Here is a 27775-nt window from a genome sequence, read left to right as displayed (position 1 = left end):
CAGCTCTCAGGTGGGGGCACCATGGCCTCAACCAGCTTCCTCAGATGCTCGGCCTGGGGCTGCCTCCACTGAGAGGACCACTGTGAAGGGGAGCCTCCCCCGGCACCTGCAACCCCTGCCCTTGGCAACCGAGGGCCCCTTCTCACCCATTAGTGGTTTTTCTGAGGGCCAGCAGCCGTACCCTGGGTGCCTTTCTACCCACTGGTTTTTGCAAGAGATTCTTGTAACCCTGGAGAGGTCCCACACTCACCCAGTAATGCCACCCATGCACACAGAAAAATCACATAGACTGCATGCACATCACACACACACATGTTCCTACCACACATGCACACAAACAGCACTTGCAAAGGGTAACACTACGTGCACAAAGAGGACCACACAGAAAGCACACCACACCCTAAGCAGAAGAGCCACACACACAGTTCATGGAAATGCCACACACCCACGCAGACAGAGGCACCGAAATCCCACAGGCCAAGAATAGCTCCATTTATCAGTCAGGACACAGGAAGGGTTTGCTGCAATGACAAACATCCTCCAGATCTCCTAGGTCTTCAACCCCCCAGGTTGTATTTGTTGCTCTTGTCACATATCTAGGCAGGTGGCAGGGACTCTGCTCACGATCCTTACTCAGTGACCTGGGCCGGGGCAGGGTCCTTCTTGGTCCACGTTTCCATGGTCACCCAGGCAGAGAGACAATAGATGAGGTGGAGTGTGCACCAGCTCTTCAAGCTTCCCCTTGGCAGTGACACATACTGACTTCTTGTGACAGTTTTTGGCCAAAGCAAGTTGTGTGGCCATGCTCTATGCTAAAGCGGCAAAGCGGTAACCCCACCCTGCGCCTGGGAGGAGAGGAGGGCTGGCATGTGTCAACAGCTCGAGCGGCTGCCACGTGCCACAGGCCCACAAGGGTGCACGAACACCCAGAAACACACCGACCCCAGAACCCCGCCCCCTCCGCCGTAGGCCGCTGCTGAGAGCTGGCCCTGCGCTCAGCAACCACCCCTCTCCCCGCTTCCTCGGGGAACATGGCTGAGGCCTGGCAACCCAGGCATTCAGCACTTGGGGCAGTGTTGGCGCCTCCCTTCTGAGGTTGAGGGGTACAGCTTGTGGCCTATTATAGGGTTATGCTGCAGCCCACCCACATAGCCAGCTGGTGGCAACCGCTGTCCAGAGGAAATGGAAGCTGGCTCACGGAGGGCACAGTGGGGTTGTGCCATCAGACCGTCAGGGGCTGTCCCTCGGGCAGGCCTCTGACCCTGCCCTGGGTTCTGGCCTTGGGGATCCCCTAGGCGGTTACCTGGAAAGCCTGTTTCTTTGCATCCTTTGGGCAGCTCCTCTGAATTCCCGAAGACCTTGGGTTTATGAATCACTCACTCAACCTCCGTCCCACTGTCCCAATGTGGGACAGAGCAGGGGACCTAATTCTACAGACTCAGGTCCAAAGAGGGGGGTGCCAGGGTTCCACCTCCACAGGGCAGCGACGGAGAGAGGCTGGGAGCCAGGGCCCCACAACCCCACCCAGGGCTCCCCGTGGTGTCCCCGCAGTCCAGGAGCCGAGCACCTGCCTGTGTGCCGAGGGCATGATGAGACGGCTCGCTGCCCTCCCGTCAGACCGTGTGCCCCCCAGGAAGCCTCCTTGTGCACTGGCTGTGCACCCTTGCTCCCCAGTATGGTCTGTGCCTCCCGCCCTGCCCTGCTTGGCCCAGCTACTGAAATAGGCCCCGCGTCCCCTGACGATGAGGCTATTTATAGCCCAACGCTACAGCCTCCTTTAAACCCATCCGCGCATATCAGCGACGACTTAGACTTGGGCTTGCAGCCCTCATCTGGTCCCCTGTGTCATTCCAGACACCGAGAGGGGTGGCTGATCTCTTCTTCGTTGGTTTTAAGATGTATCCCAGGGAAGCGTCCCGGCTTCCTGGGCATGCCGCAGGCCTGTCCTGTCCCCACAGAGGTGTGGGGGGGGCTAGCTGGCTGCGGCATCAGACCCTCTTGCTCTCCGGCTCCACCCCCTGGGCTGCAGGCTGTGCCAGATGCCAAAAGGTTCATGCAAGGTGCTGGTTTCCTGGGTCACCCCGTTAACCGTTAACCTTAAGTCAGAGCCTCAAATGCTGCAAACCTTGCTAAATTATAGCTTTAATGAGCCACTATTTTCTGCAATTAATGATTTTAATTACAGACCATTTAAACGTGCAAGTGTTGTAGCAATGCCAAATCTATACAAATAATGGCTTAAGTAACTTGCATAGCAATTGTGTGGTTTTTTGAGAGGAGGGTTTTGTAGGCATTGAAGTGTTCATGGTCATTATGCTGACGCCCCTGCATGGGTGGAAAAGGCAAGGGTGAAATTTCCTGGGATGACACGTGGGGCTTTGGGTGGGGCATCGGGAGGCAGGACCCCATCGGAATTTCTACTCTTGCTGGGCCTTGCCTGGCTGTTATCTCTGCAAGTCGTTTGAGGTTATGGGAGGGGACTCTGGGCTGAGAGGCTCTTGAGAAGTTGCTAGTGTGGCGGTCGCTCTCACTCCAGGACCAGGAGCTCCTGCTGTCAGGATAGAGGTAGTGGAGGTGGGATTGGACCATCAGCAGCGACGTGTCTGCTTCTAAAGGGAAGGTTCTCTTGGGATGCATCTACAGAAGAACGCTTACCAGGAGGGAGGGGCAAGTCCTGTCGATTTTTACTGTAGCTGGCTCAGCTTAAAGGGCTGAGATCAATTTAAAGGATTTGGAAAGAACTGGGGCACATTCATAACAGAAAGACAAAGTATGAGAGGGAACTAAGCTTTGCTGTTCATTTGATCAAAGTGTGTATATGGAAAGCTGTTGTGAACCCAACCCCCACAGGCTTGAGAGACACTTTCCAATAGCGGACAATGACATTAAGAAGGTAAAACCAGGCAATGGGCCAGTGTTCTAGTTTGCTAATGCTGCTGGAATGCAAAACACCAGAGATGGATTAGGTTTTATAAAAGGGGGTTTATTTGGTTACACAGTTACAGTCTTAAGGCAATAAAGTGTCCAAGGTAACACATCAGCAATCGGGTACCTTCACTGGAGGATGGCCAATGGTGTCCGGAAAACCACTGTTAGCTGAGAAGGCACTTGGCTGGCATCTGGTTCTGGTTTCAAATTGGCTTTTTCCCAGGATGTTCCTCTCCAGGCTGCAGTTCCTCAAAAATGTCACTCTTAGTTGCACTTAGGGTATTTGTCCTCTCTTAGCTTCTCCGGAGCAAGAGTCTGTTTTCAACAGCCGTCTTCGAACTGTCTCTCATCTGCAGCTCCTGTGCTTTCTTCAAAGCATCCCTTTTGGCTGTAGCGCCTTGTCAAAACTTCCCTCACAGCTGCACTGAGTTCCCTCTGCCCGTCAGCTCATTTACATGGCTCCACTGATCAAGGCCCACCCTGAATGGGTGGGGCTACGCCTCCATGGAAATATCCCATCAGTTATCACCTACAGTTGGGTGGGGCGCATCTCCTTGGAAACATCCAATCAAAAGGTCACAACCTAATCAAAAAGACCGATCAATCTGCCCCACAAGATTACATCAAAGATAATGGCGTTTTGGGGGACATAATACATTCAAACCAGCACAGCCAGTAGAGTGTGATAGGGTGAGGTGGGCACTTCTTGGTGAGGGTGGTCAGGGAAGGCCTCCCGGAGGAGGTGACATTTGAAAAAGCGAGTAGAAGAAGCCATGGATGCGTCTTCAGAGCCCCTGTGGCCAGCAGGACCCGGGCATGTTGCTAGAACAGCAGAGGCCGAGTGCAGCTGAGGCACAGTGAAGGGGGGGCAATAGGGGTTCCGGGAGGGTGAGGGTACAAACGGAGCTCAGGTCCTGGCAGGATTTGTAGGACAGCAAAGGAGTTTGGACTTTATTCCTATTGTGATGGGAAACTAAATAAGGGGGAGGTATTATCTGATTTGTACCTGAGTCAAAATTTAAGAAGTTTGTCCTTTGAAAAACACTATTAAGAGAACGGAAAGTCACAAACTGGCAGAAAATATTTGCAAATCACATATCTGATAAAGGACTTGTATCCAGAATATGTAAAGAACTCTTCAAAGCTCAATAATGAGGGAAAAAACACAACTGAAAAATGAGCAAAAAGGTTTGAACAGACACCTCACCAAAGCAGATACACGGATGCTGAGCGTCGTTAGTCATTAGGGATGCGCAAATGAAAACTACCAAGTGATACCACTACGCACCTGTTGGGGTGACGAAAACAAAACCAGACCCAAAAAGCTAAAATTCCCAGGATGTGGAGCAACTGGAATGCAAAACGGTGCAGCCACATTGCAAAACAGTTTGTCAGTTTCTTACACCATTAAACATACACTTCAAATATGAACAGCTATCCCACTCCTAGGTGTTCACCCAAGAGAAATGAAAACTTACACACACATGAAAACCAGTACATGAGGGATTATAGCAGCTGTATTTGTAATGGCCCAAGCCTGGACGGACACACACCCACAGGTCCCTCAGCTGGTGAATGGATAAACAGGCATCCACACCATGGAATACTACTCGGCAATAAAGAAGAATAAGCTACTGATAACATGCAACTACTTGGGTGAATCTCAAATGCCAAGTGAAAGAAGCCAGCCCCAAAAGGCTCTTTAATACATGATTCTACTTACTTAACATTCTGGAAAAAGGCAAAAATATAAGAACAGAAAAACGACTATGAGTTGCCAGGGGCTGGAGATGGGGGGAAGAAATGGGAGAAATAAAAAGGTTTGTCTTAACCCACACACCACACAGCCTGCACCCCAAGGACTTGGACAGGGTGGAAGGCTGGGGGATCCCGCCTTTACATAGCAGAGCTGGGCTCTGTCCTGGAGGGATTGCAGTTCAAACGTGCAGGCAGTTGTTTTCAAGCATTTTAAGCTCTGTTGGGTAGAGGAGATTCTCAAGATGCTTCTGGACTCCCCAGGACTTTGGTAGTGAGCAGACACTCAGGACAGGGATTTTGGTCTCGGTGCATTGCTCTTTGGAGCTAGCTCAAGCAGGAGGGGGATTGGCTGGAGGGAAACAAGGCAGCTTTTGAATCCCAAGAGAGGGAAATGCCACTGTGTCTTCAGAAGCCCTGTTCTCTGGAACCAAATGCCTCAAGGTAGCAGCTCTCCTGCTTTCTCCGAGGCCACCAGGTCCTTTTCTTCTGCCTTCCTCTGGCTCATTTTGGGTTGCCCTCTGTCTGCAGCCTGACTTTCTGGGTTCCCCTATTCAAGGCAGCAGGTGGCCCACCCACCAGGGCTACATCGGTTCTGCTGAAACAGACACTTGGGGTATTTTGACAGAGGGGCTTTAATGTGGGGATTTGGTTACACAGGGAGCTGGAAGGAACACTCAGGGGACCCCAAGACAGCACTTATAGACTGCAGCCATCCCTCAGGCCAAGGCTCCAGAACCCTGGAAGACGAGATCTGACTGTCCATCTCTGCCCAGCGAGCTGCTGCCAGGGGTTGGGGTCCTGTAGTGCAAACCAGCAGAGGACGGATCTGCTCAGGCAAGGTTGCTGGGCCAGGTGGACACCACAAGCGCCTGCTACCTGGGAAAGCCACTGAGAAACGGAGGCAGATGGGCCTTTGTCTAAAATGCTACGGAAGGGAGGGGAAGTGTAGGGTCTGTGAGGTGGCTCTGCATTTGAACCCTTGCTCTGTCACTTACCAGCTGCAAGCCTCGGTTTCCATGTCTGTAAAATGGGGGTATTCATAGCTCTGACCTTGTAGTTGCATCCTGCCCTTGGCTGAGTGGCTGACCAATGGGGAGGGCTTGGTAAATGCCCCTGTTATTATAAGCCCTCACTTTGTAGGCAATTTGAGGAACAGATAGGGATTGGGATAGATGACTTTTGAGGGGCCCCTCCACTCTGGGTTTGCTGTGGTTTTGTGATTTCTGGCCTGAGTTTGGCAGTGAGACCCTAAGTCCTGCCCTTTGGGCATCTGGCCGAGCCTCAAGGCCATGGGCCATGGTTGGTCCTGCCGTGGGGCGTAATGAGGAGCTCTGTGTCCACAGCTGGGAGGCAGGGTGGGGTGGGACGGGGTGGGGGCCAGCAGACCAGGGCTCTGGGTCCCCCTTCCTGCGCCCCCACCCCTGAGTGTCCTGGCACTGGCCCCTCTTTCCCACCCTGTTTAGCTTGGCCGTGCAGCCGGCTCAGGGGAGGGTGACGTGCAGATGTGATTGGGGTGGGAGAGAAGTTTGTAAACCCACAAATGTCAGGGCTTTGGGCCTGGTGTTTCCAGCCTCAGGCCTCAGCAGATGATGGCTCGGGGCCTGTGGGCCTCTTGCCCGGGGCAGCTGACCCAAGGGGAGGGGTGGGCTCTGCCTGGCTGGCCCAGCTGTCTCTGGGTCCCCCCGGGCCCCATGTGCCCGCAGACGCTGGGCATGGATGCCGCTTCCTTCTCTCCTTCCCGGAGAGCCTCACTGAGCCCCATTCTTTGCCGGCACCAGGACCCGTGGTCTGTGGATTTGGGGAGCTGGGGAGTGTAGGGGGGGCAAACTGAAGGCCCACCATGGGGCAGGCTCTGGCCTGGTGGACAAGCTGCCCCCTCCCCAGCACAGTGAAGAGAACTGGTAGGGGCTGGTGGAGATCTGACAGGCCCTGCCCCAAGCACCTTGCACGGATTATCTCAACACAACCCCGGGAAAGAGGTGCTCTTACCCCCACTCTGGATATGGAAACTGAGGCTCTGAGATGTTGAGTGACTTGCCCAGGGTCACTAGCAGGTGGCAGAGCCACACCCCAAGCCCAGTTCTCTTCGCCACCAAGGCCAGCAGAAATTCTCCAAAGTTTAAATAAATTGCCATTGGTATGAGCTAATAGATTTAAATGAGGCCTGCAGTGCTGAACTATAAAAAGCCGTCATTGTCAGGGGACCGAGAAACTATTTTAGTAGTTGGGCCAAGCAGGTAGCACCAGGAGCTGTAACAGGGGAGGCAAAAAATCTGCTCCTGGGTGAGCCGAGGTGCAAATGCCGTGGGGTCCGTTCTGCCGGGAGCCAGGCCCGGGCCGGGCATTGGTGAGGCCAGGAGCTCGGGGCCAGCAGTGCCAACCTGCCTGCTTGCTCAAACTGGGGTTGGGGCGAGGAAGGATTCATGCTAGTCTCGGAGACAGTGGCTTCACGCGACCTCACGCTTTCTGCGGCTGCCGCCTTCCTGCCCGTGGTGGCAAGCTGGGATGCACTTGGTGCTGTCGTGGGGGACCGAGGCTTGAGCATCCTGGAGCTGGCACTGCCTGGGACTTCCTCCACGGCACGTGGACCTCCCTGCTGGGGTCAGGCTGAAATCTATACTCGCTCCCTGGCAAAGTGAGGGGCTGCAGGGAGCATTCTGTGAGCCGGGGCCTGCGGTGGCAAAACGACCAGCCCAGCGTTGAGCAGGCGCATTTAAAGGATTAGCTCATGCGGTTTTGCTTGTGTGTGCCTAATCATGCTGCTTCCAGCTAAATGATTACAATTGATTAAAAGTGGAGCTGGCTATTCTAACAAGCAACCCGGAGCCCTTCCGACGGGGCGAGCAGGGCCTTGCCGGGTTGGATCCTGGTACTCAGCCCAGGGGTGGCCTCTGTCATCCAGAAGTGGCGGCTGAGCTCTGCTTGGGATCCTTCCCTTACCAGCCCTCGAGAACCTTTGGTTTTTCCCTTCCCTTCCTCGTGTGATTCATTTAACAAACATTTGCTGAGCACCTAGTGTATGCCAGGCACCATCGTGGGGGCCTGGGAGACAGCTGTGAACAAGTAGGCCTGGCCCTGTCCTCACGACGCTGACATTTGATGGGAAAGGCCGATTGTAAATCAGCAAATAACTAAATGAACCAGGTAACTTCAGACTGTGAAATTCTGAAGACAATAAAACCCTGCATTGTAAAGGAGAATGTGTGTGTGGTGGTGGGGGGGGGTGGGGGGTGAGGAGTGGGGGGATGTTAGGGATGAAAACTCAGGAAGGCTTCTCGGAAGAAGCGGCATTTCGGCTGAGTCCTGAAGGTTGAGAGGGAGCCTGCTTGCAGATCTCCTGGGAATGGGAATGTCAGTGTGAAAGCTCCGAGCCAGGGACAGATTTGGGGTATTCAGGGAACAGATGGGAGGGCAGTGGGGCTGGCGGGGGAGCGAGACGGCTAGCAGTTACCTTCTTGTGTCTTTCTTCTGGGCCACACTTGTCTGGCCTGGTCAGCGAGATGGAATGTTCCAGGAGGTGCGTGCACTTGCTGATCCTTCTGCTGGAACGCTCTGCTTCTCCCAAGCCTCGTGGTCCCTTCTCTAGCAGCTGCTCCCCAACGCTCCCTCCTTCAGCTTCTCCAGCCCTAGGTGTAGCCCCCTGACCTCTTTGCCGATGTGGATTGTCAGTGACTATGTCTACACCTGACTCCCCACTCTAATGTGAGTTTTTGGAGAGTGAAGACTCCTTCTGACATCCATCCCCCCATCCGCCCATCCATCCCCTCATTTAGCCATTACCGTATATGTTTGAGCTCCTGGAAAGTAGGCAAATAAGGAAAGAAAAAAAGAAGCAAACAAAGAAAGGAGAGAAAGAAGGGGAGCTGCAATCTGCAGACTCTGGGAGCCCGGTTTGTCAATTCCTGGTCCTTAGAAGACAGGTAACCGAGGAGCCAGTTTCCTCGCCTCTTAGCACTGCTGCTTTCAGATCCAGCCAGATAATTATAACTAATAATAATTAAAAATTTAAAGTGCTCTAGGCACATACTTAGCATTTGACTCTTTGGCTGAGCTTTCCGCAAGTAGCAACGTCTTCCTCCTTCTGGCTTTTAACACATCCCCGTTCCTGATGCCAGCTGCAGCTGGAGGACAGAGCCTGTGGGGCTTGGCCTGGGCCCCACCAACCAGGGTGCCTGCTCCCCATTAGTCTCTGTTGCAGGCACTTGTCTGAGGCCGCAGAGCCTGGTGACTGACACCAGGGATGCTCAAAGCCAGCTGTTCTACTCTGGCCTCAGTCTCCTCACCTGTGAAATGGGGTAAGACCTCAACAGCTCCTATGTATAAAGCCCTTAGTCAGCACTTAGAATATAAGGACTCCTGAGTGTCTCCTGCCTTTCCCACTAGGGCTGGGAACCAGAGCCTAGCACAGATGTGAATTTTATTGCATGTGCCAACATCACGTAGCAACGCTGTGCCCGCGCTGTGGGGCAGACAGCCCTGCTTCAAGTCCCAGTCCCACTGCTGAGCAGCTCCAGGACCTCGAGCAAGTCCCCGACCCTCCCTGAGCTTTAGTAGTCTGGGGACAATGACTGTCACTTCCTCGTGGGGCACTGGGTGCACTGAAGGCAGCACTGCCTGAAAACTCCCAGCCCAGCCCTTGCTGGGAGCCAGGGTCCGCAAGGTTGCCCACCATTGGGACCACTGTCTGGGTGTCCGTGGACCTTTGGGCCACCCCTCCAGTGGTTCACCCGTTCTTTTGGTTCAGTTTAGACCACGGTGTTCACTGAGCACCTTCCCTCTGCCAGTTGTGTGCAGGTGCAAGGGACACGGCAGGGGCCTAGACGAGGTCCCTCCTGCCTGGGACATGCGCAGTGATGGGAGGTGAACATTATACAAATAAACACCCACAGACGTGATCTTATATGTCCGTGGAGCTCCACACAACATAGCATCACATATAGCATATAGCCTATCATGATATGTGACACATCATGTGACACGTGGCAAAATGTGCCGTGACATTAGCATAGTATAACATAACACAGCACAGCCTATAATACAGCATAGCATAAAATATGATTCCCTGCTACACACACGTGACGTGGCAGGAGGCCCCGTAGGGCTTGGGGCTCAGCCCCTGGCTCACTGTGTTACCGGACCGAGCGTGTCCGCTTCTCTGAGCCTCAGTTTGCTTCCCCGTCAAGTGGGACGAGGCCTTTTCTTTTTGCTTTGTATGTTGTTGTTGTTACTATTGTGATAGTTAGTGCTGCCACCTCTTTGCGTTTGGCGGGGTGGGGTCTGCCTTTGGACAAGACAGGGGGGGTGGGCAGCGACTCTGCACCTTGTCTGTAGGCGGCACCAGGAACGTTAGGCAGTGTGCTTCCTGGGAGATGCCCCCAAGCCCTCCCCATGCGCCATCTCCTTAGGCTCCCAGTGGTCCCCTGAGGATGGCATCCCGTGAGCTCCGTGTTACAGATGGGTACACTGAGGCTCTGACAGCGGGAGTGACTCACCCACATCCCACGGCTGCCAGAGGGGCAGAGCTGGGCAGCCGCATCCTGACACTGGGGGCTGTGTCCTTCAATCCCTGGCTGGGGCAGTGGGGCTGGCAGAGGAGCCTCAAAGCCCTTGGGAGCCCATGACAAGCCTCCGGGCACTGTGGGCAGGTGGGTGTCACCTTCCAGTGGGCATGGCTTCAGGAGGGGGGCTTGGAGGCCCCACCCTGCTCCTGGGGCATGAGACCACTCTGGGGAGCCCAGGTGAGTGGTATCTGCCCGTGGTCCCCACAGACAGGAGGAGACTGGCCTCCAGGAAGGGGGTAGAAGCCCCTGGGGTGTGTCTGCCTGAGCGATGAAGTTTGTGTGGGCTCAAGGGGCGCTGGGGAGGACCTTCCCCCTACGGCCCAGCTCTGGGAAAAGATGTCACTTGGAATCGGTCTCAGGCTGCCCATCTGCCCCCTGGAGCCTGTCATGCATGCCCTGGGGCAGGGGCCAAGCAACTTTGGAGGCACACTAGGCCGTCACAGCAGATGGGCACGGGGTGGGGGGCGCCAGGAGCTGCCAGCGGCTCAAGCCGGCAGACGTTGTGTGTGCGTCGTGAGCCCAGCCCTTCTCCAGAGCTGTCCCAGCCGGCACCAAATGCCTTCAGTTTCTTAGGAACAATGATGACACTAAAAACAGTGGGCTCCGCGCTCACAGAGGTTTGCACCATGCAGAGCCCTGCCCCCCGCACTGACTTAGCTTGAGCTGAACACCACCTCGTGGTAGAACACAGACACGGGAAGACAGGGTTGGGGACCCAAGGGTGTCAAACTGAGCGCTGCTTCTTGCTGTCAGTCTGCATGTGACCTTCCCTCTCTGGGCCTCACCGTTGCCATCTGCATGACAGCCGGCAATGCTGCTCTTGGGGGGTTTCACGATACCTGTGAAACATCCCAGAGGGTCTGGGGCTGGCAGCATCAGGGGTAGGGTTTAGCAGAGTCGATGTTGCTGTCCCACTTTGACAGATGGGGAAACAGGCTCAGAGAGGTTAAGCCCTTCACCTGATGCCACCCAGCTAGTAAGTGGCAGAGCTGAGCCTGCACAGAGGTGAGGAACACAGTGACAAGAACAGCCAGCTGCCACATGAAACCCTCTACACTGATTAATTCCTGTCTTATCCTCAGACCAATCCTAGGAAGCCAGTGCTTTTGTTGGCCCCATTTTGCAGGTGGGAAGACTGAGGCACAGGCCTCGGTTACAGAGCTAGGCAGTGGCAGACGTGGGATTTGAACCCAGGCAGCTGGTCCCAGAGTCCGATGATTTAACCACTGCCCCAGGACTGCAGGCAGGCCTTTTTTGTTGTTGAGACCCATGAATGTTAAAAACGAGGCCTGCTTTGTTTTCTTGACATGACAGTCTATCTTCCCAACTTGTGGGGAGCGGGGCTGGCTGCCTACTGCCAAGATGCTGGGGTCTGGTGGGCCGGGGTGCTGGGCCACCCCAGCTGAGACAGGAGAAGCGGTGCCCTCGGCGGAAGCCTAGACTGCACTCTTTGGTCGAGCAGGAACAATTACTAATGACATTTAGAAAGAAATTAATGATGAGAAATGTAAGTTGGCATTTCAGGAGTGCCAGTCAGCAGCCGCCGTCGGCCCTCACAGGAGAGGCGGTGGGGGTGTGGGGGGTGGACATGGGGGAGGAGAGGGGGGAGACCGCAGAAAATTAATTTTGCTGTGTCAATAAGGAATGCGGCCCCACTCGCCCTGCTTCTGAAGTTTAGACAAAAATCAAACATGGCCTGGCTGGGGCTTGTCCAGGGCTACAGTGAAATTCACCATGTGGCTGTGATATGGACAAGGGCAGGTGATCGTTTCAGTTTGGGGTCTCTTCTCTGTGGCTCTAGGAAGCATTGTTTGGGGAAGGGCAAGGGGACGGGAGGAGGGAGTGGCCTTAGGACTGGGCCATTTGGGCTCAAATGCAAGTGCCACCTCGTAGCAGCTGGATGACTTAGCAAGCTGCTTTGACTTTCTGAGCTTCAGTTTCTTCATCAGTAAAATGGGACAATTGGGGAAATAAAGTTTGTATATGAAGAACATGTAACTTAGTCTCTGGCACATAGTAGGAGCTCAATATATGGTTGCCATTACCATATTTCACTGACACTTTTCAAGACACACAGCTTTTCTCCTTATAACATCCTTTAAATTGGAACACATCACTGGTGTGTTACATTTAATTGACTGCCCTTTCCACTCCTTGTGGTATATCAAATAATGAAGCATCCTATAATTGTTAGGGTCTTAGATTAGATAACATACGGCATTGGTAGGAAGCATGGTGCAGGGTGAAGAGGAAGCAAGGGGCTGGAATTGTCTTGAGGCAGGGAGGGGGCCTCCAAGTGGAATAAGGGGGGCTTCGGGTGCTCCAAATGATTAGGAAGGTCCCTTCCGGTCTCCCCACACGTGGGGAAAGTCACTATTGTAGTAACATTGAACTTGTGCTCAGAGCAGAGGGCAAAAACTCAAAGCCCATTTCCCAGAGATTTTAGAACCTTTAACTGGTCGTCTAGATTTTAAAGCGGGCAATTTCCCATAATTATAATGGCCAATATTTGTATAGTGCTTCTTATGTGCCAGGCCTGTTTCTTGGCACTTGATGTATGTTAACACATTGTCCTCACTGCACCTCCGCTGTTAAGATATGGAAACTGAGGCACAGAGCGGTTGACTGACTCCCCGAGGCCACACAGCTCGGTGCTGGGCCCTGGTCACCAGCCTGAGACACTGTCCTCTTTGCCTCCACGCCCAAAGGCTGGATTTCTTGGTTTTCTTCCAGATCAGACCTGGCAGTCCCTGGACCACAGCCCTGGGTGGCAACAGCCAACTGCTTCCTTTTGGTCTGGGAATGTGCTCCCTGGTTTGATATGAAGCCCTTACCTGGCCACCTCCCCTGGCCCTTTACCCACCTGTACTCTGGGTTTGCAGCCCCAGGCATAACCTTCACAGTTTGTAAATATGATCTCCTTGGTGCCTCAGTGGCCTGGATCCACTGGAAGTGCTTCTTACTCCCTCCATTTTACAGATCTGGACACTGGGGCTGAGGGCTGGGTGGTAAAGTCGGAGCCCGGCAGGGAGAACTGCGGCCTGTGCTGGGAGGGAGTATTGTACCCCTTTGGATTTGCATGTTGCGCAGGAGGCAAACAGGGCTTTCTTTCTGCTCTCTGGGTCAGTGACTGTCCCCCCCCGTAAAGTCAGACCTGGATGCCCCGTCCAGACAGTGGTGTCCCCATTCCACGATAGCATCTTTGTCTCCCCCATCACTGCTAATGAAGCTGCCACATCAGAAATTTGGGTCATCCATGTTTTTGAGTTGGCCGTGGTAGCCAAGTCTTATGGTTAGCATTAATTATATGTTATCTAGTTTGAAGCTCATAATGAGACCATGTGGTAGATATTATTAGTCCCAATTCTCGGTTGAGTAATCAGATACCTAGAGAAGTGAAGTGACTTGTTCACACAGAGAGGAAGAAGCTAAGGCAAGATTTGAACTCTGTAACCCGTTCTTATTTCCACCAGCCCAGCCACCTTCCTAACACTCATTTCAGTTACTCCCCTTCCTCCCACTAGCCATCCATCCACCATCCATCTACTCATCTGTACGTTCATCCACCTTCCATCATGCTCCAACTACCCATCTCTCCTTTCATCCACCCAGCTACCAAACTACCCATCGGTCGTCCACTCATCCATCCGTCCACCCGCTCATCCCTCAGTATTAAGTGCTAGGTAAGTGTCAGGAACTACACTGCTTCCATGATGCCTTCCTCTTATGTTCTTAGTTTCATTCTTAACTGCTACCTATCCCTTCCCCCACCCTAAAACTGCAGGCACCTACACTCGCGCGTGCACGCATGACACACACACACACACACACACACACACACACACACAACTCTGATGAGTTGAGTGTAGCAGGAGGGAGGGGGTATAGAAGAATTTTGGTCTGCCCATGGAGGCCATTGAGCTCTGCCTGGTGGGGAAGGGAAGCCATAGGGAAGAACCACGTGGTCCTGGTGGGGCAGGTGCGTGGGCACTGAGGGTGTGCCCGGCATTTTGGTTGGAAGCCGAGTGTATAGCAGTGGGCAGACAGGGTGTTTCAGGCACCATGTTCTTCAAATGGGAACAGCCTTGGAAGGGTAGACAGCCCATGGAGCCCTGTCTCTCAGGTGGCAGGGATCACCCTTCACCCTTCGCTTTGTGCCAGGCTGTACTCCCTGTCCGGATGGGCAAGGGTGTACACCTAAGTGTTTTCTCAAGACCCATCGCCATCATTGAATATAATCGGTCTCAGCTGCAGTTTTGATCACTGGCGCATGCACACAATTCATCACAGCAAATGAGTCTATCTTCAGAACCCCTGGCCCTGCAGCCTGGGGTGTCTGCCAGTGAGGGGGGCCGGCCCGGGTGGGCTCCAGAAGCCATTTTTGGGGGGGAGAGGGGCTGTGTTTTCTGAGGGGGATGGAATTCCTCAGAATTTCTGCAGAAACAGCTTTCCATTTGCAGGGGTTAATTTTCCAGAGATGCTGAGGATGTGGGAAAGTTTTCCTTTTAGCAAAACTATGGAAGAAAGTAGAAATGTATAGGATCCAAGTTTTAAAATGTCATTTATAGAATCTACAAGTGCCCAGTTAGTTTAGGGAGTTGTACATATGTGTTCTGTATAATTAATGGCCGCTTGACCTAGATTTTCCAGTAGAGCCCTGATTTCAAATACCGCATCCCAGCTATTGGCTGTTTGTCCTGATTTTTGGTTTGTGAGATATGATGACTATTTATGGAGCTTAGTTTGCTCATCAAATCGTAATCAGCAAATATTTCATTGTCAAGGCCCAGAAAGAGTCAGAACAATCAAGGGGACAATCCCCTTCCAGTTTTTTTTCCCCTGACATGGTAGAAGATTTCATGTCCATAATACACCTCACCCTCACATTCCGGCTACTTCTGTAGTGCCCCCAAACTGGCAGTGGCGAGAAAACGTGGACACTTCCTTTCAGCACGGTGAGTGCATCATCATGGCTGTGGTTCTCTTGACTGGGCAGGGATTGCAGGTGAGGTCTGTACTGGTACCACGAGCTGTGCCGTTGGTAATAGTGGCAGGCTGAGCACTGCCCAGGGAGCCCCGGACCCAGGGAGTGGCTTCACGGAGGCAGAAGAGGTCTTTTCTTGTGTTGGCTAGCTGCGTGGCGGTGGGCGTGCAGGGAGACTCGAACCTTCCCATCTTCCCTGGTCGCTGCAAATGGTCATCTCGGGTGAAGGGAACTAGTCAGCCCACCCCTCAGCCCTTCAGATACAGCTCCCGTCTGCCCTGTTTCCCCCACTCGAGAGCCTTTATGATGATCCCCACACACCCACCTTCTCTTGAAAGGACTTCGGAGGGTCCCTCCTACCCGCTCACCATGTCTCCTGGGGGAGAGGGGGAGCCCAGGCCCTGCGGAGGCCCCTGTGGGCAGCATCTCGCTGCTGTGATCTGTGCCTCTTCTGACCCCAGAACCAAAGCCGCGAGGGCAGCAGCCCAGGAACAGCCCCGGGTGCTACGCTGTTGGTGGGGAATGCCACCCTCCTCCCTTCCGCCAGCCCGCTTGCCCCCTGGGATTCCTCCCGCTTAACATGAAAACGTATGGCGTGTCCTGGGCGAGGGCCTGACCCTGCCAGTGGAGGCTGGGTTTTGCGACAGCAGCTCGCAGGCTGCCATTTCAGAAACGTCTGCTGAGTTTCTACCAAGTGCCGGGTTCTGCGCCAGCACAAGGCTACAGCCGAGCACCCAGACGAGGTTTATGTGCAGCTTACGGTTTAGCGAGACACAGACCATGAGGCTCAGCAAGCAGCTCACTGTCAGTGAGAAAGTTCTAGAAGGAAACCTCTGTGGGGGCAGCCACTCAGGTGAGGAGTCAGGAGGCCCCTCCATGGGGCGGCAGTAGAATGGCAGGCACTCCGGGAAAATGGGGTTCTGGGGGAGCATCCCAGGCCGCAGGAACGGCCCCGGTGGAGCCTTTTGTGGGCACTGAAGGAGGTGGTTGAGGCTGCAGGGCCAGCAGGTGCCAAGTCTTGTGGGGCCGTCAGGGCCCTGGTTGGGGGTCTAGATCTATTCTCCACGTGGTTGGATCCTCACTGAGGGATTTCAGCAGGGCTCCCCCACGTCCTTGCCTCTGGAGAGGCAGAGCTTCTCATGGGCACTTAATTTTCTCAGCTCTCCTTTGCCAGGAAGAGGGAGCCTCGGAGGGGCCCAGTGCCTCAGCCACGGGCAGGTGGGGGCTGTCAGGGGAGTCCCGGGGGTGGTGTGAGCGGGAGGCGATGTGAGCGTGGGGCGGGCTGGCCGCTCGTACTCGGGCCTGGTGGAGGCACGGTGTGGAGAGACAAAACGCCCAAAATAACAATAAACAACCCCTGGACCACTTTGCAGCATGTTGTGAGTTTACGGGTTGTGTGTGTGTATCTGTATACGCAGGATCATGGGGTGTTGACGAGAGTGACTGTGCATGGGGGCGTTGTGCAGTGTCCGTGTGTGTGTGTGTGTGTAGGGGATGGGCGTGGGTATGGAGGAGTATATGGGAAGGAAGAAGGAGCCCCAACCCTTTGCTGCTTCCGTGAGCTCCCCAGGGGCAGTCTCCCCACAATACCCGGCTCTCCCCTTCTCCCCCATGAGACTGTGGGGGGCGGGTGGCAGGGACCCTCCGAAGTTCTTTGAAGGAGTAGAGGGTGTGCAGGGAAAGCTATTAAGACTCGAGGGGGCAGACAGCAAGCTGGCAGCAGCCATTTTGCAGCCACTGTGCGGCTCCAGGGAAGCTGAGGCGGTTCTGGGTCCCCAGCTTGCCCCTGGTTTCCCCGGGTTTGCCGGCTCCGTCTGCCCCTGGAAACAGGCAGGCAGGCAGTTGTGACCAGGACATGCGCCACGGGTCGGGCTTCCACGCAACTTCATTCTCCACCCTCCATCCTTTCCTTCACAACCTAACTGTGCCGCGGCCCATGGCCCTTCCCTAAGTGACAATGGACCGTATGCTCTCCGGAGTCCGACTCTGGGGGGCTTTGTCCCCCACTGCCACCTGCCCTGGGCAATGTGAGTGCAGTTTGTGTACTCGCTCCTTGAAGTGTGACTTCAGTGGCAGGACTTCAGGCGGACTTGTCTGGAAGAGCTCTGGGGGCACCTCGCGATCCTTACAGAATGCCAGAGGCCCCGAGCCAGCAGCCCATGGGCCAGACCTGACCTGCGGACAGGTTTGCCTGGCCTGAGCAGTGCTTTAGAATGTGGAGAAATATTATATAAAAGTCTGGTTCTGCAACTTCCCTTACAAAATCCGAAGCTCTGGAAGCCCTGGGCCTGCATTCCCACAGGGCTTGAGTTCTGCCAGTTGACGCAGTGCCCACGCCCAACCCCCAGCCCCCCGGGCCTTATTGCTGCTGTACACCTGGTGGGATATACCTGGTGGGGTATACCTGGCATGGTACACGTGTTGGGATATACCTGGTGGGGTATACCTGGTGGGGTACACCTGGCAGGATATACCTGGTGGGGCACACCTGGCGGGGCTGCCCTTTTTACCCTGTGAACCTGCCAGCACCCCTGGCCCTTTTGGCTCGAGGCCTCTGTCCAGTCCTCAGGCCCCAAACAGACCATCTTGTGGAATTCATTCTCTCCTTCTCAATAAATAAACATTTTTTCTGGGAGTTTGGCGCCCCTGCTAATAGAATGCTCTTGTCCTCCCGAAGTGTTATGTGCACATTCTCTCTCTTGGCCCACACTAAAAATGGCAGATGTATTGGAGGTGGGAACAGAGGCCTCCCTCTTCGTCTTGGGGACCCATCCTCCCAGCACCATCTCTGCTGGAGCTTTAACACGTCTACCGGGGGCTCTCCTCAAGGCTTGGGGGTCACCGCACCCCGTGCTTGCTTGGCTTCTTGGCTCTTGCTGCATCAGGTTGTTGTGTATCTTTTAGGGTCTGTGGTGGCTTGGAGCTACGGACCCCAGAAAAACATGCTCTTCATCTTAATCCATTCCTGTGGGTGTGAACCTATTTTAAGTAGGACCTTTAGATGAGGTTACTTCAGTTAAGGTGTGGCCCAACTGAATCAGGACAGGTCTCAATTCTATTACTGGAGTCCTTTTTAAAAAAGGCCCCAGAGAGAGAAGCCACGGGGAGCCACCAGAAGCTGGAAGTCAACGGAACCTGGAAGAGAAAGGAGAAAACCCTGTCGTGTGCACTGCCATGAGACAGAAAAGCCAAGGAGCCCCCAAGATTGCCGGCCAGCCAGAAGATGCCCACCCCAAAAGAAGCAAGCCTTCTAGCCTCTGAAAGCGTCAGCTAATAAATTCCCTTTGTTCACCCCACTCATGGCACGGCATTTGTTTTAGCAGCTGGGAAACCAAAACAGGGTCTGACTCAGGCTCCTGGAGGGCAGGGAGCCGAGTCTTGATTCACATGTGACGTGAACTCTCCCCCAGGGGCCCGGTTCTAAGTAGACAGTCGGCTGCAGTGGGTAGAATGGACTTACAAGCGTCACAGCGGGTTGGTAGGGGCTGGGGCAGTGTCCCCACCCAGGAGGGCCCAGAGCCCGCAGAAGTGAACTCGTCGTCACCTGGCACATCTTTGCTGAAACTCCTAACTCTTGGCCCTTAGTCCTGAGTCTGCTGGGTACCCTGTCCCCAAGGGTCTAGCCACTGGGGACCCCAGCCCCTCTGGACAAACAGCAACAGAGGCAGCGGCCAAGTTAACTAGGGACTCCAGGTCACCTGTAGACTCTGTTGATGGGGAGGGGCAAATCTATAATCAGTCTTGGAAACATTTCATCTTTCTCCGCTTGTGGCAACGGCCATAAAACCCCCATTTCTGCTGTCTGCTGTGGCTTCTTGCCCTGCGATTCTCTGCTCACAAACACGCTGACTGGGCCCATTTGCGTTCTGAAGAGAGGCTCTCCCGAGGCTGGGGCCGTCCCTCCGGGCAGGTATTATTAGTTCCCTTGTTTTGTTGGGTGACTCTGAATGGGATCCTGTTTACGGGCCGGGTTCCTAATAGAGGGCTTCGGCTGCCTCCCAGTGACGTGTTCTCTCCTGGGTTTTGTTTCCAAAGCACAGCAGTGCAGAGCCTGCTCCCTTGGGAGTTTATTGGGCTTTTTTCTCACAACAACATTTTCTCCCACGTTTTCACGCGAGGGAGAGGTTTCCTGCTCATAGAGCTGAGGGTTGGTCAGGCCACCTGCTTTCATCTTTTGTGTCCTGGAAGCTGCGGGCTGCTGGGGAAAAGGGGTTCAAAGAGGGTCTGGCTTGTCTCTGGGCTCCGAGGAGCAGTGAGGAGAACAGGAGAGTCTGGATCCGGTCAGAAGCCGTTGGGCCGTTGAATCTGCAAGAAAGCAGCAGAGCCCTGCAAGCCACCCGCTTTGCTCCCTGGAAGTCGGAGTGTCCCTCCTGGCCAGGGGTTCTGGATGAATGGAAGTGCTCGCAGCTCACACGAGAGACAGACTTCCCGGCCAGGCGGGGGCCGTACACTCACTTCCTGCTGCTCCGGAGTGGCAGACGACAGCTCGTCTCGCCGTCTGGGAGGCAGGGACCGGGCAGCCTGTCTCCCGAGGAGGAGCTGCCCTTCTCCCTTTACTTGTAGGAGATGTCAAGGCTTTGTCCCTCGCCCATGGGTCACAAGCTCCACCAAGGGCCCTGACGCCCAGGAGGGGTGTCACGGCCACGTGGGAAACCCTTTCCCTCTCTCAGTGGGACAGACACCTGGCTTGCTGGGTGGGGGAGAAGCGGGGGGCACCCACGTCACAGCCTGGGCCCCTGGGGAGCAGCTGCATCACCAGGAGGGCATTTGGAGGAACCTTGGCCATCACTCACTTCTAATTTTAATGACGTGCATTAGCTAAATTGTGTTCTGAGTATTCATTCGGCGCTGTTTATGGCGTGCTCTCGAGTGTGCTTACCGTTTGTCAGAAGTGCAAACTAGCGAACATACGAGCCTTTAAGACAGGCCATCTGTTCGTCTTAGACCCTTGGACGATTGTCAAACACTTCTAAAAATAAGTGCTCACAAGCAGAGAGGGGCTGCCCAGGTGATAACCCAGCAGAAAGGGGAGCAGGGCTGCCTGCCTGTGTACCCTCCCCAAAGGGTAAGATGGAAGACGCACATCTTGGGGAGGAGGGTTGGGGAGGGAAGTGAGGGGGGGCGGCGGTGGGGAGCAGAGGAAGATGGAAAGCAGTCGGAGGCCCTGCTGATACACCTTTCTGGCTGGCGGTGTGAGCTTCTCCCTGTTTCTTGCCTCCCTTGTAACTCCACAGCTCAAACACCGTCAATGGCTCCCCATGGCCCAGATATAAGGGCAAGTTGCCTCGTCTGGCATCCAGGAGCCTCATCAATAAGCCCCCCACCTCCCTTTCCAGGCTTGTCTCCATGGCACATACCCCGTGCTTCTGCCAAGCTGAATTATTCATTGTTCCCCCAACATATGCTGCACTTTTCACATTTCGCAGGCAGAAAGTGCCGTGGTTAAGAGTGGGCTCTGTAGAGAGACAGCACGGGGGCTGATCCCACACTGCCATCTCCAGCTGCAGGACCTCTGGCCAGCTACTCAACCTCTGTACCTCTCTGCATCTTAGTTTTCTCATCTGTAAAACAGGGATACACCTGGATTTAACTTGCAGGGCGGCGAGTCACCATAAGTGAAGGGTAAAGAAGGGTGCCTGGCACACAGCGACCCTTTCGGTAACATTCACTCCTCCACACTGCTGCCCGGGGGCCCCTTATGCCTGGAAAGCTTTCTCTGCACCGACACCCCACCTGTGCCAATCCCAGCCCCGGCTATCCTGGAAAGGCACTTCTTCTGTAAGCATCTCCTGATAGATTCCCAGAGTCCTTTCTCCGTGAAGGCCCCCTCTCCCCAGCACTGCAGCCATGAGCCTGCAGGAGGGCGGGGTGGTCTCTCGGGTCCTCGGCTCAGCACGCAGGGCCCACTGCCTGCTGGTTCTGGCTGCAGTTCTAGCCCGGAAAGCAGTGCCCCAGGTTGAGGTGGCTTCCGGATGTGGGCCTTGCTCCCGGGGAAGCTCCTTGTAAAGCCAGCCTTGCGAGGAGCCATTCTGGCCGCAGCCTGCTCATGGCCCTGTGGTGGGGGGGGGGGGTCAGCACAGCCTCTCTCCTAACCAAGAAGCAGAGGGAGGGGACGCGTGGGGCCCGGTGAGGCTGGGCGGACTGTTCTGGGTGTGGGGGCCAAGCGTTCCTGTGCCCTTCACCTGCCCCAGGAACCAGAGGGACAGAGCCAAGGCTCGGCCTCTCGATGGGGCTGGGGACTGTGGGTGCAGCACCCCACTTTCACTGTGGACTCAGCTTCTCAAGGGTGGGGTGGGGCCTCTCCAACCCAGTACACCAGGGCCCGGCACACATGCACTCTGAGCATCAGTGGAATGAAGGAGGGAGGGAGGGAATGAATGGATGACTGGCTCCTCCCTAAGTCCCCTCCCACCTCACCAGACATCCCTGGCGAGGCAGTGATTCTTGGGTATGGAGTTTCTATCAAAGGGGCTTGTGGGGAGTGGTCTTCACTCTGGGCCTGCTGCTGTAAGGATTCTGCCATCCCAGGAGTGCCCCCGAGACCCCGCCAGCCCTCCCCTGTCGCCAGCTGGCAGGAGGGACACAGACGGTCAATCCATCATATCCCTCTGAAGCTCCCCTGCAAGCCCCAAACCATGCTTGGTGCCAAGGGGATGCCAGCGGGGAGCAGAGCCTCTCCCTCCCAGAGCTCCCAGAGGGCAGGACGATGTTCACAGACACCGTTCATGGAGACTCATCGAGACTCCCTTTCCAGGCCTTGGGATGAGGGTGTGCACATTGTCTGCCAAATCCTCGCAGTATCTCTGGAGGGGGCTCTGTTCCTAACGCCCCCTCCACGCACCCCAGACCTCAGGGAACACGCTCAAGGCCACGTGGCTCGTAAGTGACAGAGCCAGGACTGAAACCCAGGCCTCGGCCCCAGCCCAGCCTGTGAGGCGCTCGGTGGCCTGTGAGCTCCTGAGCAGGGGCCGGCCCGACAGGGGCACTTGCTAAGGAATCACTGAAACACAAGGAGGGGCCATTGGTCGGGATGTCTGAGAGGGGCCCGCGGTGCAGAAGCATCCCCTCTAGCCCGCGGACCTGCACGTTGGGTTGCACGGGGAATTCTCTTGTTGCATCAGGGATGGCGTTCTCCATGCACCCAGCAGCCAGTGTGTTTGAGCACCTCGAGTCTCCCTGACTCAACACTGGTGAATGGGTGTCGGGGAGAAACCAAGCGGGGTCCTGGCCCTGGCGGACAAGGGTATCCATCCAGGCCAAGGGCAGCAAATGGAGCCAGGACCCCGAGAAGAAGTCCCGGGGTGCAGACTGGAGAGGAGTCACAGGTGTGTGCATGTGTGTGTGTGTAAGGATAAGCGTGAACAGGAGTGTGCAGAGGCAGGGCTGGGGGGGGGGGGAGTGCAGAAACACTTCCTGGGTTGGCGAAACCCGAATGTGACCTCCAAGTGACCTGATCCAGTGCTTTGGGAAGGGCGGGTTTGGCATTGGGATCACCTTGCCAGTGGATTCCCGACAGTGGGCACGGTGGCTGTCACCCAGCGGGGATCCAGCACGGAGCTGTGGAGTGAATGACAGAGGGAGCCAGCTCTGGGGTGCACTGCCGACCTCTGACCCCTTCAGTGGACAGAGAGCTCCTGTTGCAGGTCTCACCAGGAACCCAGAAGGGGCTTGCTTCCCTCTGCCCCCCGCCTCAGAAAACATCAGACTCCTGTGCCGGCTTCCATGCCACCCCGTCACCCACCCCTAACTCGCGTCCCTGGGCAGATGGCCCAGTCGCCAGGCACAGGGACCCGCAAGGGGCCATCCGAGAAGCCTCCATCCGGGACCGACGTGCCGGCTCTGCCCAGCGGGTAGATGGGCTGCAAACCGTCTCCACCACCACCCCCCTTCTCGTTCTCCCGTTTTATTTTTTTCACCTGCTCCTCTGCCCCACACCTGTGTCTCCCTGGCAGGCAGAGAGGCCCACGTGGATGCCAGGCCTCCCCTCTGAGCATGTTCCAGCCCTTTCCCGGTGCCCACCCCCAGCCCCGGCCTTCAGAGCGCTGGGAAGTGTCCATCTGTGGGTCGGTAGCGTCTTTAAAAAACGGTTTTCTTCCTTCTCTGCAGGGGCTAAATATAGCACAGGCATAAACAGAGAAATAGACATTAAGCCAAAATTCCCTTGTGAGAACCATGCGGGGTGGAAGGAACTCTAAGGCGGCTTGATGAAGCTCCCCGAGCCTGACATGACAGCCCCAGGCCGTGGGGAAGGCACGGGACCCCCTGACGGAGGTGCTGCAGGAGCCGCTGGGTGCACAGGTGCAGGGTGCGAGCCTGCTGCCCGCCCCGGCTGTCCCCTCGGCGGTGCAGGAGCGGCCGCCCCCTCGGGCCAGCACCCGCAGCCCTGCACAGCCCCAACCCACCCAGACACTTATTGCGTGGCCTCGGCCGTTCTGCCCTCGCTGGGCTGCTCTCCGCACAGTGCACCCCACACAGCCAGTCAGGCGTCCTTGGGTCTGTCCTCCCCACCAAGGGGTGGGCCCAGCTGGAACCTTCCCCTGCCCCACGGTGCCTGGGCCCCTCGGGGCATCACGTTCTGATATTTCCATCTGCTGCGACATCCGGAGCTTTTGTTCCTGGGGAGCTTCAGGGAGGGGAGGGCACCCCACTGTCCCTGCACCCGCTCTGAGGAAGTTCTTTGTGACTCTAACCTAAGAACTGCCTGCTGCCGCCCCTTAAGGGAGAAGGTCCGCTGTAGTTTGCATCTGAGAAGAGGCATTTATTCTTGTGTTTTCCTAACCGGTGGTTCCAGGGGTAGGTTTGCAGCTCGGGGATTTCTAGCCGACTGCCCCGGGGTGAGCTGGCAGGGGTGAAGATGTCACATGCGTCCTGTCCCTGACGTCATGGCAGAGGCGTCACTGTCCAGAGACTCTGCTCCCGCGGTGGGGGCGGGTCGTCCTGGAGGATTTTGTGGGCGGCAAGCATCTTCCCTAGTTTTTGGGCACCCGTGGAACATGGGCCACGTTCACAGGAGTTCAAGGTGACCGCAGTCTGTCATCTGAACTCCCAGCCGCCCTCTGTGTGGCCTCCGTGCCGGGATCTCCCCAGGAGCTGCCTGTGCCAGGCTCGTGACAGCCTTCCCGCCTTTGTCTCTGCCGCTCCCTCCACTTGGAATGCCCTCTCTCTCCCTTCCACGCCTCTAAATCCTATGCATACATTTATTCATTTGTTTACCATCTATCAACTCATTCAGAAATATCCACTGAGTGCCTATCTTGTGCCAGGCACCAGGAACCAGACTTGGAGAGCAGGAAAAAGCCGTATGCACGTCTCTACCTTCCTAAGTTCCCTCCTCCTCCTGCTCCCTAACCCCCCACAAATACAGACAGTCCTGACCACACCAGACAGCAGGGCCTGCGAACGGCCCTTGGCACTGTTAACTGACCAGCTCCTGGCAGGCGGGCGAGTGAGGCCCCACGTTGTCCCTGAGCTGCGGTGCTTGCTGTGCCAGAGCTGGGCATTGGAGGCAGCCCCTGGGGCACAGTCAGGATGGTGGGTGCCCAGTCTGTGGGTTGTGGGGCTAAGTGAGGGGGTGATGCCACCCTGCTTGCAGCTCAGCAGAGGAGGCCTGTTTTGCACATGGGGTGTGTTTGCCATCCCTGCAGCCATGTGGGAGGTAGCCCGGAGGGGCCATGAGGGGCCGCGGGGATGGGCAGTGATGGGAGTGCTCAGAGGACTTAAAGGCTGACTTGTCTGGGAGGGAAGGGAGAGGAAGTGGACCCCGAATCAGCTTGGAAGTTGTAGGAGCATGGTTTGGGGGTGGTGGCGGTCCAGCTCCCCGAAGCACTTCCTGGATGTCCCTGCACAAGTGCTGGGAAAGGTGCCTTGGTTGGCAGGTGGGGGAGCCGTGCGTCTGGGTCCATGACACGCTGACCGTGGTACCAGGCCATCCTGGCAGAGCTTGTGCCACGTCTGGGTTCAGATGACTACAGACTGGGGTGCCTGTTGGGGTGCAGGGAACCGGGAGGCCACCTTCTCTCCGAAGCCCCTGGCTCTTTTGGATGCTAGTTGCCTGGGTTCATTGGGTCAGTAATTTAGCCTCTACGAGCCTCGGTTTCGTAATCTTGCGATCTCCCACCTTTTCAGGTGGTTGTGAAGACTGGGGAGATACACGCTGCCCTGGCTCCCGGCACGCATGCTTGCTAAACACCAGCTGTGGGGCCTGTCCCGGGCGCCCATGGAAGGGGCACAGCAGCCACGGGAGCTGCGATGGGAGGCGGGGCGCTTGCGGTGGGGAGCGGTGCCTGCGGTGCCCTCTGCCCCAGGCCCCGGGCCTCTCCTGCCCTCCCATCCCAGCCCTGGAACCCAGTGCCAGATGCCAGCGCCGCTCCTGACCCCTGGTGGTCGTCAGCGTTGCTGCACTGTCGGCTGCGACCAGCTGGCGAGGAGCCGCTGCGGAGCTTCGTAAGAAGCTGCTCCCGTGATCCGACGCCCCGTGGTGTCCCCAGACAGGGCCTACACTGTCCCTGATGGCTTCTGCTCCCCTCTCTCCAGGTGCCAGGAGGCTGGGCACCACCTGAGGGTTTGAAACTGGCCTGAACTTGGAGCATGGACCACTGGAAAGAGAGAAAAAGACTGTGGGCACTTAGAGGCCAAATCCCACCCCCAGCCCCAGGCCGCTGGCTCCTGCGCTGGCAGACGGACCCTGCTGCCCAGCGCTATCTGGCGAGAGGGAGGAAACGCCAAGGGCTGTGGCGAGAGGGAAGCGTTTGGCCAGGGTCCGTTGAGGCCCTGGATTCCCAAGCGGATTGGGCCAAGGGGCAGATGGTTCCTCTGTCCTCTGGCTGGAGCACTGTCACATGGCCAGCGAGGCAGGCTCCCAGAGCAGCGCCCTCCCTGCCGGGCGGGTGACCCGTCCTCTGCCACAGCTGCAGGCTCCGTGGCTGCCCACCGCACCAGCGAGCCCGTGTGCCCACTCAAGTGTTCCTTGGCCTGAAAGCAGTGGGGCACATCTGCTGTCCCTCTCTGTAGACCCAGAACAGCTGCGGGGCAGGGGGTACCGAGAGGGTGAGTGGGAAGGCCTGCAGGCTATGGGAGAATTTCCTATTAGAGCAAACGAGAGATGGAGAGGGGGAGTGGGGATGGTTTTAATTCCTGCCACCTCCTGGAGTGTCCCCTCTCCCTCCACATAGCCAGGCCCCATGGTAAGACCTGAATAGTCTTAAAAAAAAAAATTCATAGCCCAGGTTGGCAGCCGCAGGAACCGATCCCCAAGCCCCAAATCAACGTGGCGTCTTGGCAGCTGCGTCCCCGGAGCACTTTTCCTCGTTGCATTTTGTTTTGTAATAATCGAGCCGCTTTTCTGCAGCACTTGGAGTAAATGCACCGAGTGGGAGGGGACAGGCCAGCTCGCCATTCTTCTGCCCTCATGCGTGTCTCCTTTCTTCGCCTTTCCAGAACCACACGATGAGCCAGCACGCACAGTGAGGGACCGCGCGACAGGACACCTCTCCGCAGAAGGCTTGCCGGAGACGCCGTGGGGAGGGCCATTTGAACATTACATCCAATCAAAGTGTCATTTGCAACCCAGATGTAAAACTCTAATGATTTGGCCACGAGGCGCTGCTATTATAAGCAGCTGGAAATGAATATTAATGGCAGAGATTAAAAGTATTCCATGCTCAGTATTTTTTATTGTCCTGCTACAGCTAGTGTGCTTTTAGAGTTTCCACCGCAGACTACGTTTCTAGAGTTAGAGAAACCCGCTTTTTGAGCCTATTGTCCTTTGTTCCTTCATGTATTATACTGATAGTTTTTTTTAAAGAAAGGGTTAGTGTGTTTTTTTCCTTTGCTTCTTTTGTTTTGTTTTTACTTGTTTTTATTTCCCCCCTTCGGTTAACTACTTTTTAATTGCAATTCTAGGTAATTGTGCATCGTGATGTGATTGCTTGGCTATTGTCTGAATATTTCCTTTTAATTTTTTAATTAAAGACTAATGCTTTGATTGGATTTGCCAGTTCACCGGACAGTGATTAAAACTATGTAATGAATATAATCGGTTTCAGTGCAACTGGATGGTCTGCTTTTAAATGTGACTTAATCTGACTGCAGTAACTAGTACCGTTGAATAAAGGGATTCCATGCGATTAGCAGCTGGCTGCCTGGTTCTCTCCTCCTCAGCCCGGGGCTGCGTGGGGGGCTGTTGGAACCTATGGGGTGTGGGTTTGCGGGCAAGTGCCCGTGGGCTCGCGCGTGCCCGTGGGGACCCGTGCACAATAGGCGCTGCTTCCCTCGGGAAAGGAGAAGGGCAGCAGCCTGACACTTACTGATGAAATATTCTGATCGTCTTATTTATGGATGGGGAAATGGAGGCCCAAGGGTAATTCTGTGGGTTTTCCAAGGCCATGGAGCTGGTTGGTGACTCAGTGTCACCCCATGAGGTTTCCTTGCTTCTCCTCCTCCAGGACGGCTTCCCCACGTGTTGGCTGCAGATGGTCAAATGGGAAACCCCTACCCCAGCAGGACTCCAGCTGGCACTGGTTCTAACTGTGGCCACGGCACGTGG

At 55.7% G+C, this 27775-nt stretch overlaps 1 protein-coding gene across 4 annotated transcripts in view; it reads left to right on the top strand.

The window, feature by feature from the left end:
* ZNF423 (zinc finger protein 423) overlaps positions 1-27359 on the top strand; it is a 324179-nt gene extending 296820 nt beyond the window's left edge. For all 4 annotated transcript variants that reach the window (XM_037815985.1, XM_037815984.1, XM_037815986.1 and 1 more), the window contains one exon: positions 26668-27359. In XM_037815985.1, coding sequence (XP_037671913.1) covers positions 26668-26697 — 30 coding nt within the window. In that variant the 3' untranslated portion in view covers positions 26698-27359. The remainder of the gene's footprint in view (positions 1-26667) is intronic.
* The last annotated feature ends 416 nt before the right edge of the window (positions 27360-27775 follow it).

This window comes from Choloepus didactylus, chromosome 22, assembly GCF_015220235.1.
Source record: "Choloepus didactylus isolate mChoDid1 chromosome 22, mChoDid1.pri, whole genome shotgun sequence".
NCBI lineage: Eukaryota > Metazoa > Chordata > Mammalia > Pilosa > Megalonychidae > Choloepus > Choloepus didactylus.
Note: the sequence above shows the minus strand (reverse complement) of the source record. Positions and strands in the feature narration are given on the sequence as shown.